Source organism: Phyllostomus discolor, chromosome 7, assembly GCF_004126475.2.
Source record: "Phyllostomus discolor isolate MPI-MPIP mPhyDis1 chromosome 7, mPhyDis1.pri.v3, whole genome shotgun sequence".
Classification (NCBI taxonomy): Eukaryota; Metazoa; Chordata; class Mammalia; order Chiroptera; family Phyllostomidae; genus Phyllostomus; species Phyllostomus discolor.
In genome coordinates this window covers 37,568,346-37,580,753 of record NC_040909.2, presented here as the reverse complement: position 1 = coordinate 37,580,753, position 12,408 = coordinate 37,568,346, and the positions used below count along the sequence as shown (strand labels likewise).

Here is a 12,408-nt window from a genome sequence, read left to right as displayed (position 1 = left end):
TCTTCATTCTTTTCTGGTTGTTTGGTTGTTTTTTTCTTCCTTCTGTTCCACTCCATTGATTTGAGTCCCAGCTTCCTTCCCATCACTATTGGTTCCCTGTACATTTTCCTTTATTTCACTTAGTGTAGCCTTCATTTGTTCATCTAATTTGTGACCAAATTCAACCAATTCTGTGAGCATCCTGATCACCAGTGTTTTGAACTGTGCATCTGATAGGTTGACTATCTCTTGGTCACTTGAAAGTACTGGCTCTGGGGCTTTCAATTCTGTTCAAGCCATCTTTTTTCTTTCCTTTGGTCTGGTTGCGCCTGTTATGTATGAGGGGCGGAGCCTTAAGTGTTTCCCAGGGCCAGGCACCCCAGTCGCTGGTTTGTGATGCTGTGTGGGGGGGCGGGGTCCGAGAGGGAACAATGGCACTTGCTTCACTCTCCATGGGGCCTCAGTCCCTTCCACTGCTTCCCCCAAGGAAACTGGGCCCCTCTGTTGCCAGTTCCCATGTGGGTGGGCTTGTGCACCCCGTGGGACCCTCCAAGGACCTCTCCTATGAGGCTGGGAGTCTCTCCCTGTGCCTGAACCCCCACAGGTGTTTTCAATCAGTGTCCCAAGGCTCTATTTCCCAGCACTGGGATCCTGGGTTGCATATAGTGCCTTGCTTCACAATTGCCACCTCTCTGGGTCTGCCGGTTGACACCCCTTGGCCAGGGCCTGCCAGCTGCCGCTTGCGCGCTCAGGATCCACCCGCTGTGGTCTTGTGCACTCCGGATGCCTCCCGTGCCCAATCCCAATACTTTCTGCTCTCCGCACCGCAACCCGCGCCCGGCTGCCCGAGTCCACCCCTCCAGCGCCCAACTGCGCCCCTCCTACCGGTCTGGATGAACACGTCTATTTTCTTGGTTGTCCACCTTCCATTCAGATCAGTTTTCTGTCAGTTTTGGTTGTTATTCTGTTTCTAAATTGTTGTTCTCTCTATCTTGGTTGTGCGAGGAGGCACAGTGTGTTTACCTATTTCTCCATCTTGGCCGGAAGTAGCATAAATGGGTGTTGAATTTCGTCAGCTGCTTTTTCTGCATCAATCGAGATGATCACGTGATTTTTATTCTTGTGTGTTAATGTGGTGAATCACACTGATTTGCAGGTGTTGGCCCACCCTCCCACCCCTGGAATGCATTTCATTTGATCATGGTGTATGGCCCTTTTAATACATTGTTGAATTTGGTTTACTAGTATTTTGCTGAGGATTTTTACATCTATGTTCACCAGGGATGCTGCCTGTAATTTTCTTTTCTCATGGCATCCTTGTCTGATTTTGGTATCAGGGTAATGCTGGCCTCATAAAGTAAGTTTGGAAGAGTTCCCTCCTCTTCAAATTTTTCTTCTTTGAATGTTTTGTAGAATTTACCAGTGAAGCTGTCTGGTTCTGGACTTTTGTTTTTTCGTAGGGTTTTGATAACTGATTCAATTAATGATGTTAATATGGTAATTGGTTAGTTCAGATTTTCTCTTTCATCATGATTTAGTCTTGGTAGGTTGTGGGTTTCCAGGAATTATTCATGTCTTACAGGTCATCCAATTTGTTGGTGTATACTTGTTTATAGTAATGTCTTATGATCCTTTGTATTTCCATCATATCAGGCATATAACATCCCCTCTTTCATTTCTGATTGTATTCGTGTCCTCTCTTTTTTTCTGGGTGATTCTAGCTAAATGTTCATCAACTCGGTTTTTTGAAAGAACCAGTTCTTAGTTTCATAGCTCTTTTGTATTGTCTTTGTAGTCTCTATTTAATTGACTTCTGCTCCAATCTTTGTTATTTCCTTTCTTCTACTATCTTTGGATTTCATTCTTTCACTAGTTCCTTGAGGTGTAAAGTTAGCTTATTTATTGAGACTTTTTTAGTTTCTTGAGGTAGGTAGGCATTTACTGCTGTGAACTTTTCTTAGAACTGCTTTTGCCGCATCCCCTAAATTTTGATACTTAAATTTCCATTTTTGTTTCTCAAGGTGTTTTTTTATTTCTCTTTTGATTTCTTCGAATCATTTGTTGTTCAATAGCATATTGCTTAATCTCTACATGTTTTTGAATTTTTCATTTTCATTGTGTCATTAATTTCTGATTTCATACTGTTGTAGTCAGAAAAGATGCTTGATATGATTTTAATTCTCCTAAATTTATTAAGACTTTTTTCAAGTATATTTTATTGATTACGCTATTACATTTGTCCCATTCCTCTTTTTCTCCCCTTTATTCCCCTCTGCCCAGTACCCCCATTCCCTCCAGCATTCCCCCTACTTAGTTCATGTCCATAGGTTGTACATGCAGGGTCTTTGGTGAACTCCTTTAACTTGACCTTATGTGGGAAGCACTTTATCTGCCCTTCCATTCTAAATGATAGCTTTGCTGGATAGAGTAATCTGGATTGTAGGTTCTTGCTTTTTACAACTTTGAATACTTCCTTCCCTCCCCTTCTTACCTGTAAGGTTTCTTTTGAGAAATCAGCTCATAGTCTTATGGGAACTCCTTTATAGGTAATTGTCTCCTATTCTCTTGCTGCTTTTAAGATTCTCTCCTTATCTTTAATATTGAGTAATTTAATTATTATGTGCCTTGGCATGTTCCCCTTTGGGTCCAACTTGTTTGGGATTCTGAGCTTCCTGGACTTGTATGTCTATTGCCTTTACCAGATTGGGGAAGGTTTTTTTTATTATTTTTTCAAATTTTCAGTTTCTTGCTCTTCCTCTTCTCCTTCTGGCACCCCTTCTGATTCGGATGTTGGGATGTTTAAAGTTGTCCCAGAGGTTCCTAAACCTCTCCTCATTTTTTTGAATTCTCGTTTCTTCATTCTGTTATGGTGGAATGTTTATTTCTTCCTTTTGTTCCAAATTGTTTATTTGAGTCCCAGTTTCCTTCCTTTCACTGATTGTTCCCCACATATTTTTCTTTATTTTACTTTGTACAGCCTTCACTTCTTCCTTTATTTGGCGTCCATACTCAATCATTTCTGGGAACATCCTGATTACCAGAGTTTTGAACTCTACATCTGATAGGTTGGCCATCTCCTTGTTGCTTAGTCCTTTTTCTGGAGTTTTGATATGTTCTTCCATTTGGGCCATATTTGTTGGTCTCGGCATGCCTGTTACGTTGTAAGGGGCACGGCCTTAGGTATTTACCAGGGCAGGGCAACCCACAATCCTGGGTTGTGGCACTGTTTGTGGGTGAGGGATCAGAAAGGGAACAATGCTAATTGCACAGCTCTCATCCCATTTTCAAGAGACTGGCAGTTTTTCCCACCACCACAACCTCCACAGGTTTTTTACAGTCAGATGTTCTGAGGCCTTATCTTGCCAGTGCTGGAACCCTGGGTTGCATGGTCTGACTCACTCCCCAGGTGTTCCTCCCAGTTTATCTGCACACGAATGTGGGACCGTCCAGTCTGCACGTGCCACCTCACCCACCCGGTCCGCCAGCCACCACTGAAACCTTGTGTCCTCTCCACCCCCACTGCCCATCTCTGCCCCTCCTACCAGTCTGGATGGATATTCCTTCTTAAACTCCTTGGTTGTTGGACTTTCCTACACTTGAATTTTCTGGCAGTTCTTGTTGTTTTTTGTTTTTAGATTGGTTGTTTCCTTCTTTTGGTTTTGTGAGAAGGCAAAGTGTACCTACCTACACCTCCATCTTAGCCAGAACTCCTTAAATTTATTAAGACTTGATTTATGGCCTAACATATGATCTATCTTGGAAACTGTTCCATATGCACTTGAGAAGAATGTGTATTCTGTTGTTCTGGATAGGATGTTCTGTAAGTGTCTTTTAAGTCCATCTGATATAACATGTTGTTTGAGGCCAATGTTTCCTTAATTGATTTCTGTGTGGATAATTTGTTTATTGATGTAAGTGGGGTATTAAAGTCACCTGCTGTTACTGGATTGCTATTTCTCCCTTTAGGTCTCGTAATACTTGCTTTTTATATTTAGGTGCTCCTATGTTAGGTGCATAAATAATTATTGGTAGGTTTGTGCTTACTGCATTTTGTTAATTGTTTTCTGACAGTTTTGTAGTTTATCTCTTTCTTCTCTTGCTCTCATGGTTTGATGACTTTCTTTAGCAATTTGCTTATATTCCTTTCCCTTTATCTTTTGTGTATTTGCAGCAGGTTTTTTCTTCACAGTAACCATGAGGAATACATGTAACAACTTACATATATTGTATATAAAGCTATTTTTAATTTGATAACAACTTACAAAGTTTGATCTCATTGTAAAGCTCAACATTATTATTCTCTCTTCCCTACATTTTGTTTTTAATGTCACATTTTACATCTTTTTATTTTGTGTATCCTGTAACTAATTATTGTAATTGTAGTTTTTTTACTTTTATCTTTAAACTATCTACTTGCTTCTGTAAGTGTTTAATCCACTACCTTTGCTATATATTTCCCTTCCCAGTGAAATTTATTCTTTCATATATGTTCTTGTTATTAATTTGCACCCTTTTTCCCCTCAACTTAAAGAAGTCCATTTAACATTTTTCATAAGGTCAGTTTAGTGGTGATGAACTCCTGTAGCTTTTGCTTGTCTGGAAAACTCTTTTTCTCTCCTTTATTTATTTTTTTTTAAGATTTTATTCACTTAATTTCTGAGAGAGGGGAAGAGAGAAAGAGAGGGAGAGAAACATCGATATGCAAGAGAAACATCAATCAGTTGCCTCCTGCACACCCCCAACCCGGGACCTGGCCCACAACCCAGGCATGTGCCCTGACCAGGAATCGAACTAGGGACCCCTCGGTTTGCAGGATGATGCCCAACGCACTGAGCCACACTAATCAGGGCTCTCGTTTATTTCTGAACGAAAACTTTGCTGGTTATAGTATTTCTGGTCGGAAGTTATTTTTCTTTTAGTACTTTGAATGTATCATTCCACTCCCTTCCAACCTACACAGTTTGTGAAAAAATCTGATTGTCTTATGGGGCTTCCCTTGTATTTAACAAGTTTTTCTCTTACTACTTTTTATATTGTCTCCTAATCTTTAATTTGTGACATTTTAACTATAATTTGACTTGGTGTGGGTATCTTTGGGTTCCCCTTATTTGGACCTCTCTGGAAATCCTGGATCTGGATATCTACTTCCTTCCCCAGGTTAGGGAAGTTTATTTTGGTTTTGTTCTTTGTTTTTTCCTGAGTTTTAGCTGGGTTTTTTTTGTTGTTGTTCGTTTTTAAAACATGTTTCTTTGTTTCTTTACACTGCTTGACTCTCTGTGTAGGTTTCTATGCATTAGATGAAACAACCTAAGCCTTGAAGAAGTGGCCTCATGTAGGAGGTGAAACTTGTGGTTCATCCCTGCCCCAGCCCTTGCATGTCAGTTTTTGGACTTGGCCAAGCAGCCTGTTGTATTTGCAGTAGCTCCCAGTAGTGGAGGATGTGCCAGAACTGGCCGTGTCTGAAAAGGGAAAGTCTTAGCACCTAAATTCAGGTTTGCTGAAAGATAGATACTTAGGCATCAACTTTTTGTTTTTAAAGGTTTTATTTATTCATTTTAGAGAGGGGAAGAGAGAAAGAAAGGGAGAGAGGGCAACATCAATGTGTGTTTGCCTCTTGTGTGCCCCCTACTGGGGACCTGGCTCACAACCCAGGCATGTGTCCTGACTGGGAATCAAATCGGTGACCCTTTGGTTCACAAGCTCGCACTCAGTCCCCTGAGCCACACCAACCAGGGCTCAGGCATCAACTTTTAAAAGTTTACAAATCTCTACAGTCTTGTGGGACTACAAGCCTATAGCCCACTGGCCACCAAAACCAGGCAATCTGGAGGCATCCCTTGGGTGACAGTCACTGCAGACAAATGTATAAGCTATTTTCTAGGTGACACCAGAAAGCTGGAGTATGGCAGAGGGAGAACACCAATTTGGCCTCCACAGTCTACATTTCTGGAGAGCAGTCCCATAAGCCACTAGATGTCTGCCCGACCTAAAGTCTGCCACTTACGCCAAAATCTAAACGAGTAAAGACCTCCTTAACAGAAAGACTCTCGGGTGGGAGATGATTACCTTAGTCCACTGTCGGTGCAGTTCCATGGGGATGGCTGCCTCCCAGGAGCCATCTCTTTGCTTGCCACAGCCTTGTGGGACACCAGAATATAAGCATCCTCACCAGAGCCAGGCAATCAAGGGGTGTACCCTGGGTGGCAGCCACAAAATCCAGGGCACCACACATATGGAATCCTCTCTGAAATGCACTGGCTGTCTGGAGCACAGCAGAGAGTAAGCTTGAAGATCGCACCCGCCCCCTGAGGTCTCTGAAAAGGACTGCTCCTTTCTTGATGGAAGGAAGACAGACTCATTGCACCAGTGGAATGTCAGCAAATCTGGGAACTAAAAGCAGCTGCATTTGGTAGAGCTGGGAATCTCATCTCCCATGTGGAGGGTACATATGGTGGGCAGAGTGTGCTGTCATCCTACTCACCTAAGACCTCGGTGGAGTTTTCGTTCCAGCCACAGGCGCTCAGTGAAAGTGGCGGCTAAACCGTGTATCACGCAGAGTCAGGGATTCAGCCCAGAGAGGGCAGTTTGATGGTCACCTCACTTTGGGATTTCACTTGGGACAGTCTTCAAACTTGGTTCATCTTACCGTTTTGGCTTTAAGGCTGATTCACTGCTTTTAAGTGAAAGGTATCTTCCTCTGCCCTCTAAACACTAGGGAAGGATCGAATCATATTTGTGACCAAAGAAGACCATGAAACTCCAAGCAGTGCTGAGCTGGTGGCCGACGATCCCAATGATCCTTACGAGGAGCATGGTAAGTGACATGGGGCCTCCCAGGGGCCCACAGACATGAACTGGGGGAAAAGTTCAACATTCACATTTTTTTCCCCATTTGGTCCTTGATGAGGCTGGGTTTTCAGTTATGCATCTCAGCCATAGACCATCTTTCAGGACAGTGAGTTTGTCTCCCTCAGAGGTGTAAGGGGCTGTTTTGAGGCCCTCATTCTGATACACGTCCCTGGCCATGTGGCTAGAACCTAAGAGGTTCTCCTTACTGAAGTCTTCTGCCTCTTTTTCTTCTGAATTTTTGCATTGGCTTAAGCTGCTGGTCAGGTGCTTCCCAGTGATGAAGGAGGCTGTCAGTGGACCTGAGCAGTTCCAGATAAGGTAACAGGGATCCTCAGTTCAGTCAAGTTATGGGACATAATTCTGCCACATCTGCAGACTATCAGTAAGCAGGCACCTAAGAGCCACACACCTTGTTCTGTGAGGTGCTTCCTCCTTGTAGTTCTCCAGCAGGCACCTTGCAAGAAAAGCACTCACTTGAGATAGAGGGAGTCTTCTAGCAGCAGGATTCAGCTAACCTAGTCAGAACTCACAACAACTCAGTTAACAGTCACCTGGACCTAAGGCACCACTGCAAAGGCTTTGGACTGTTGGATTCACTAGGAGGTGCCCGGCCTGTGCAAGGTGGCCGCATGTATGCAGTGTTCATAAATAGTCCATATGTCGTAAACAGTACTGCCTTCACCAGTAATCTAAAGACTTTTCTGACATCCATGATAATAACTAACAAGCCTTCTGGTGCTCATTGGTAATTAATGTGGTTGAAACACCTTATAGGAGCTGCCTATAGAATATGGGCCCCTGGTTGAAATTCTTCAAATGATAACTAAAGTGTATATTCTTTTTTTTTTAAAGATTTTATTATTTTAGATGGGAAGGGAGGGAAACATTGATGTGCAAGAGATACATTTGATCAACTGCCCCTTGCAAGCTGGAGACCTGGTGCACAAGCCAGGCGTGTGCCCTGTTGGGAATCAAACCAGTGACCTGGTTCACAGGCCAGTGCTCAATCCATTGAGTCACACCAGCCAGGGCTAAAGTGTATATTCTTAAGTAGGACACTGTCTGCTGCTCATAGGGATTAAAATAAAGCTCAAAAGGCATGTGTAGCACTCTTCGGAGGACAGTGGGAAGTGCAGACGTTGTACAAGTGTTGGATTCCTTAGAAGGACGGCTACAGGAGTGATCTGTAATCAACACTCTTAAAAGAAAAGTAAATCACATGGAAATTCTAGTCCTTTACCTGCCCTTAAGTCCATAGTAGCTAAGCACGTTTCTTTAATGGGTTGAGACTGAGGCCTGCCGGACAAATCGTCCCTCGTTTTGTCTGCCCTGTCCTATTTTTGTAAAAACTGAGTGTGTTTGCCTTGAGGCTGTGCCTTCTCTCCATTTCCTGCCAGTCGTTATCATTCCTCTTGATTTTTCTCCTACCTGCTTCTGTCACGTACAGTGTATCTGCTTGGACCTTATGGGCATTTGCCTTTGCAGCCCCTTCTTGTGAGTGATTATAGTGGAGAAGCATATTAAACAGAACTCTGGGACCTAGGTTCTGAACGCTCAATTGCAAAATTACTAGTTTTAAGACATTCTGCATCTGAGCTTAATTGTTTGAAGCCACCATCGTTGTGTTTTACATTGTGCCCCTCAAGTGCAAGCTGGCTTCATAGTGTTCTCTGTGAGGAACTGCCGCTTTCTCACTCACCTTCCTCTGATAGATAGTGACACAAGGACTCCTGCAGATCTGAACTATTACTTTTAAATGTTAGCATTACAATGTTAATTCTTTTGGAAACTGTTTGTGCAGGTGTATTAGCAGTGTTGGGCCTCCAGGGGGCAGCATTTGCAAATGCTTCCAGCACTGAGATGGGTTGTGAAGTTGGGAGAGATGGTGAGATGTGGAGCAGATGGGCTCTGGGAATGCTGAGGGTCCTGGCTATAGTCCCAACCTGGACCCCACTGAACCCCAGAAACCTCATTTGTAAACTGGGATTAGCAATACCCACTGCAGAAGGCTGCTGAAAGGATTACATGATTTACCACACACAAGGATGCACGAGAACGGGCATTGCAGTTGTCAGCGGCACCAGTGGGGAACTGCCTGCCCGTCTCACCAGTGAGTGACCGCACCAGCGGATTTGTCGATCCCTGAAGCTTCCTAGGCTGGAATGAAGGGACAGGGTTCAGCCCAGGCCGAGGACTTTGGACGCTAGCTCAGAATGCCAGGCGCACATATTTCCTGGGGGTGAAAAATCACGTGTAATTTCACTAGGCACTTAAGAGTCTTTCTTTCTTTTTTTTTTTTTTTTTTTTTTTTACTTTACTACATTTTATTCTATCCATATTCTTTTTTTTTTTTCAATTTTTTTTTTATTTCAATCATTGTTCAAGTACAGTTTTCTGCCCCCTACTCCCGTTCCAGCCCCTCCACCCAACCCTCCCCCCTTCCCCCCATTACCCCCCACCCTTAGTTTTTGTCCATGTGTCCTCCAAATTTGTTCCTGTAATCCCTACCCATTCCCCCCTGAAATTCCCTCTTCTCTCCCCTCTGGCCACTGTCAGACTATCCCCTATTTCAGTGTCTTTGGTTATATTTTGCTAGTTTTTTGTTTTGTTTTGTTTTGTTGTTTAGATTCCTGTTAAAGGTGATATCATGTGGTATTTGTCTTTCACTGCCTGGCTTGTTTCACTTAGCATAATGCTTTCCAGCTCCATCCATGCTGTTGCAAAGGGTATGAGCTCCTTCTTTCTTTCTGCTGTATAGAATTCCATTGTGTAAATGTACCATAGTTTTTTGATCCATTCATTTACTGATGGGCATCTAGGTTGCTTCCAGCACCTAGCTATTGTAAATTGTGCTGCTATGAACATCGGGGTGCAAAGGTTCTTTTGTATTGGTGTTTTAGTGTTCTTAGGATAGAGTCCCAGCAATGGAATTGCTGGGTCAAAAGGCAGATCCATTTTTAGTTTTCTGAGGAAGTTCCAAACTGCTTTCCATAATGGTTGTACCAGTCTGCAGTCCCACCAACAGTGCACTAGGGACCCCGTTTCTCCACATCCTCTCCAACACTTGTTGTTTGTTGCTTTGTTTATCATGGCCATTCTGACTGGTGTGAAGTGGTATCTCATTGTGGTTTTAATCTGCATCTCTCTGATGGCTAGCGATATTGAACATCGCTTCATGTGTTTTTGGATTTTCTGTATGTCCTCCTTGGAGAATTGTCTGTTCAAGTCCTTTGCCCATTTTTTAATTGGGTTACTTGTCTTCTTAGAGTGGAGTCGCGTAAGTTCTTTATATATTTTGGAGATTAAACCCTTGTCTGATTAAGAGTCTTTCTTAAAGAGTGCGCTCAGTCTCTGTGGTCGACGTGTGTTAGAGAATTCTATGTGAATCATATTTCCATCCACGTCTGCCACAAAGCTGAACATGAGCCATCTTAAAAGCATTTTAGAAAACCGGGAAATACTATGTGGATGTGGACAAAGTTCAAAGATAAGAAAAAGTGTAAAATTCGAAAGGTGGGGGCCTATATAACATTGAAGTGAAAATCCATCTGAAAGCCTAGCCCCTCCCTAACACATATGTACAGTGTAGCACTTGGGTTGACATGGTTAGTCTCCTTCCAAATTTTTTGTTTTTATAAGAATGGAACCACACCACTCCATATGCCATTGCCTTTTCCTTGTAAACATGTCTTGGACATCTTCCTCAGCAGCACAGAAGGTCAGCCTCCTCGCTCTCACCAGTCTTCACACTGTGTGGCTTCTGAGAGCAGCTGCGGAGCTCGAGGGGCTTGAGGAGCAGGCAGGCAGCAGAGGTTGGAAGGAGGAGATGGATACCTCAGCTTCTTCTTTTTTTTTTTTATGTTTAATGATTTTAGAGAGAAAGATAGAAGAAAGAGAAAGGAAGGGGGAGAGAGAGAGAAATATCGATTGGTTGCCTTCCATACACACCCCCGACCAGGAATGGAACCTGCACCCTAGGTATGTGCCCTGACCAGGAATCGAACCACCACTATTTTGGTGTGTGAGACAGTGCTCTAACCAACGGAGCCACACCGGCCAGGGCAATACCTCAGCTACTTCAGGTGTTTGGGCTTTAAAAAGGTTCTTATTAACCATCCAAGTGATGGCTTCTACTTTGGACTAAATGGATTCCAGCCTGTAGTCCTTAGGACACAGTCAGAGCACTGGGAGGCAGTTTAGAATATAAATCAGTGTTGCTCGTGGAGACAGTCGCCAGTGGGGGCTTCTCTGCAGTCGAGCCAGGAATGCTGGCTGTTCCAGGCACCCGAGCCCAGTCTAAGGGGTAGGTCCACAGGCAGGTGCTTGCCGGGCAGCATTTCATACTGTTCACCTCTCAAGTGGCCCATGAAAGCTGGACTTTGTTTTGCTTTTCTTTCAGCATTAGACAGCTCCTCTCACGTTTTCCTCGCCCATCTTCCTATTCCAGGATTGATCCTGCCCAATGGAGACATTAACTGGAACTGCCCCTGCCTTGGGGGCATGGCCAGTGGCCCCTGTGGGGAACAATTCAAGTCGGCCTTTTCCTGCTTCCACTATAGCACAGAGGACGTCAAGGGGTCAGACTGTGTGAACCAGTTCCGGGCCATGCAGGAATGCATGCAGAAGTACCCCGACCTCTATCCCCAAGACGAGGAGGAGGAGGAAGAGAAGAAGAAGCCAGGAGAACATTCGGAAGAGGCCGCTCCTACCGAGGTCACCGCAACCAAAGAAAAGGAAGGCTCGAGCTAATAAAGGCTGAGCTGCCGCACCAGGCTCTGGGCCTTTCCCCTCAGAGTGATATGGACCTTCAGCAAAATGCCTTTCAGTCACTCTCCAAGAAAGCGTCTTTTTCTCTATTGTTCTGTGCACTGTAATACAAAAGTAACTTATTTTGATGATCAGGGGTTTTGGCCCTTTGACATATACACTGAAAAAATAGGGTTTATATGTATGTGTGTCTTACATGATTTTATCGGTGAATGTAGCTGCCTCTTTTGAAATCTCTTCTTCAAATAACCTCAGATTTTGCCACTTTGAAATAATGTGCTGAATATTCTCAGCAACCAAAAATCATTATCTAGGAGTGTCTTTTATGAGTGAGCTGATTTATTCTGATTCATTTTCTTCCTTTTAGTAGATTTTATATCTGTTTGGAAATGAAATAGAAACAGAAACATCTTCCTGTAAAAATGCTGGAAGGGGGCCATTCCTAACACAAGAAGCCAGGTAATCAGATACTTATTTCTCAGAAACCACCTTCACCTTGAGTATATGAGGAGGGTACTATGCTTCATTGCTGATACATTTTGGTTTCCATTTTTACATTGAGCTCCAGGTTTTTCTGTTTAGAAAGTGGAGCTTTGGACCCTCCGATTCATAGTCCCTTTCCCAAAGGAAAAGCTGGGTTTTGCTGTTCTTCCAAAGGCCCTGGTTTGGGGCTTGGTGTTCACACTGGCTCTGTCTCAGCCTGCCCAGATGCAGCGTTCTTGAGAGGTGGGACCTACTTCTTACCAAAGTAGCAGCCGAGAAGGAAATGTGAATTAAGTAGTCAATTAAAAGAAAAACATGGTTTTTACCTGA

General features: G+C 43.5%; 1 protein-coding gene across 3 annotated transcripts in view; it reads left to right on the top strand.

Moving 5' to 3' along the window:
- Positions 1-12,408, top strand: part of CHCHD4 (coiled-coil-helix-coiled-coil-helix domain containing 4) — a 24,722-nt gene extending 12,314 nt beyond the window's left edge. For all 3 annotated transcript variants that reach the window (XM_036030745.1, XM_036030746.1, XM_028518365.2), the window contains exons 2-3: positions 6,695-6,793; positions 11,276-12,408. In XM_036030745.1, coding sequence (XP_035886638.1) covers positions 6,695-6,793; positions 11,276-11,577 — 401 coding nt within the window. In that variant the 3' untranslated portion in view covers positions 11,578-12,408. The remainder of the gene's footprint in view (positions 1-6,694; positions 6,794-11,275) is intronic.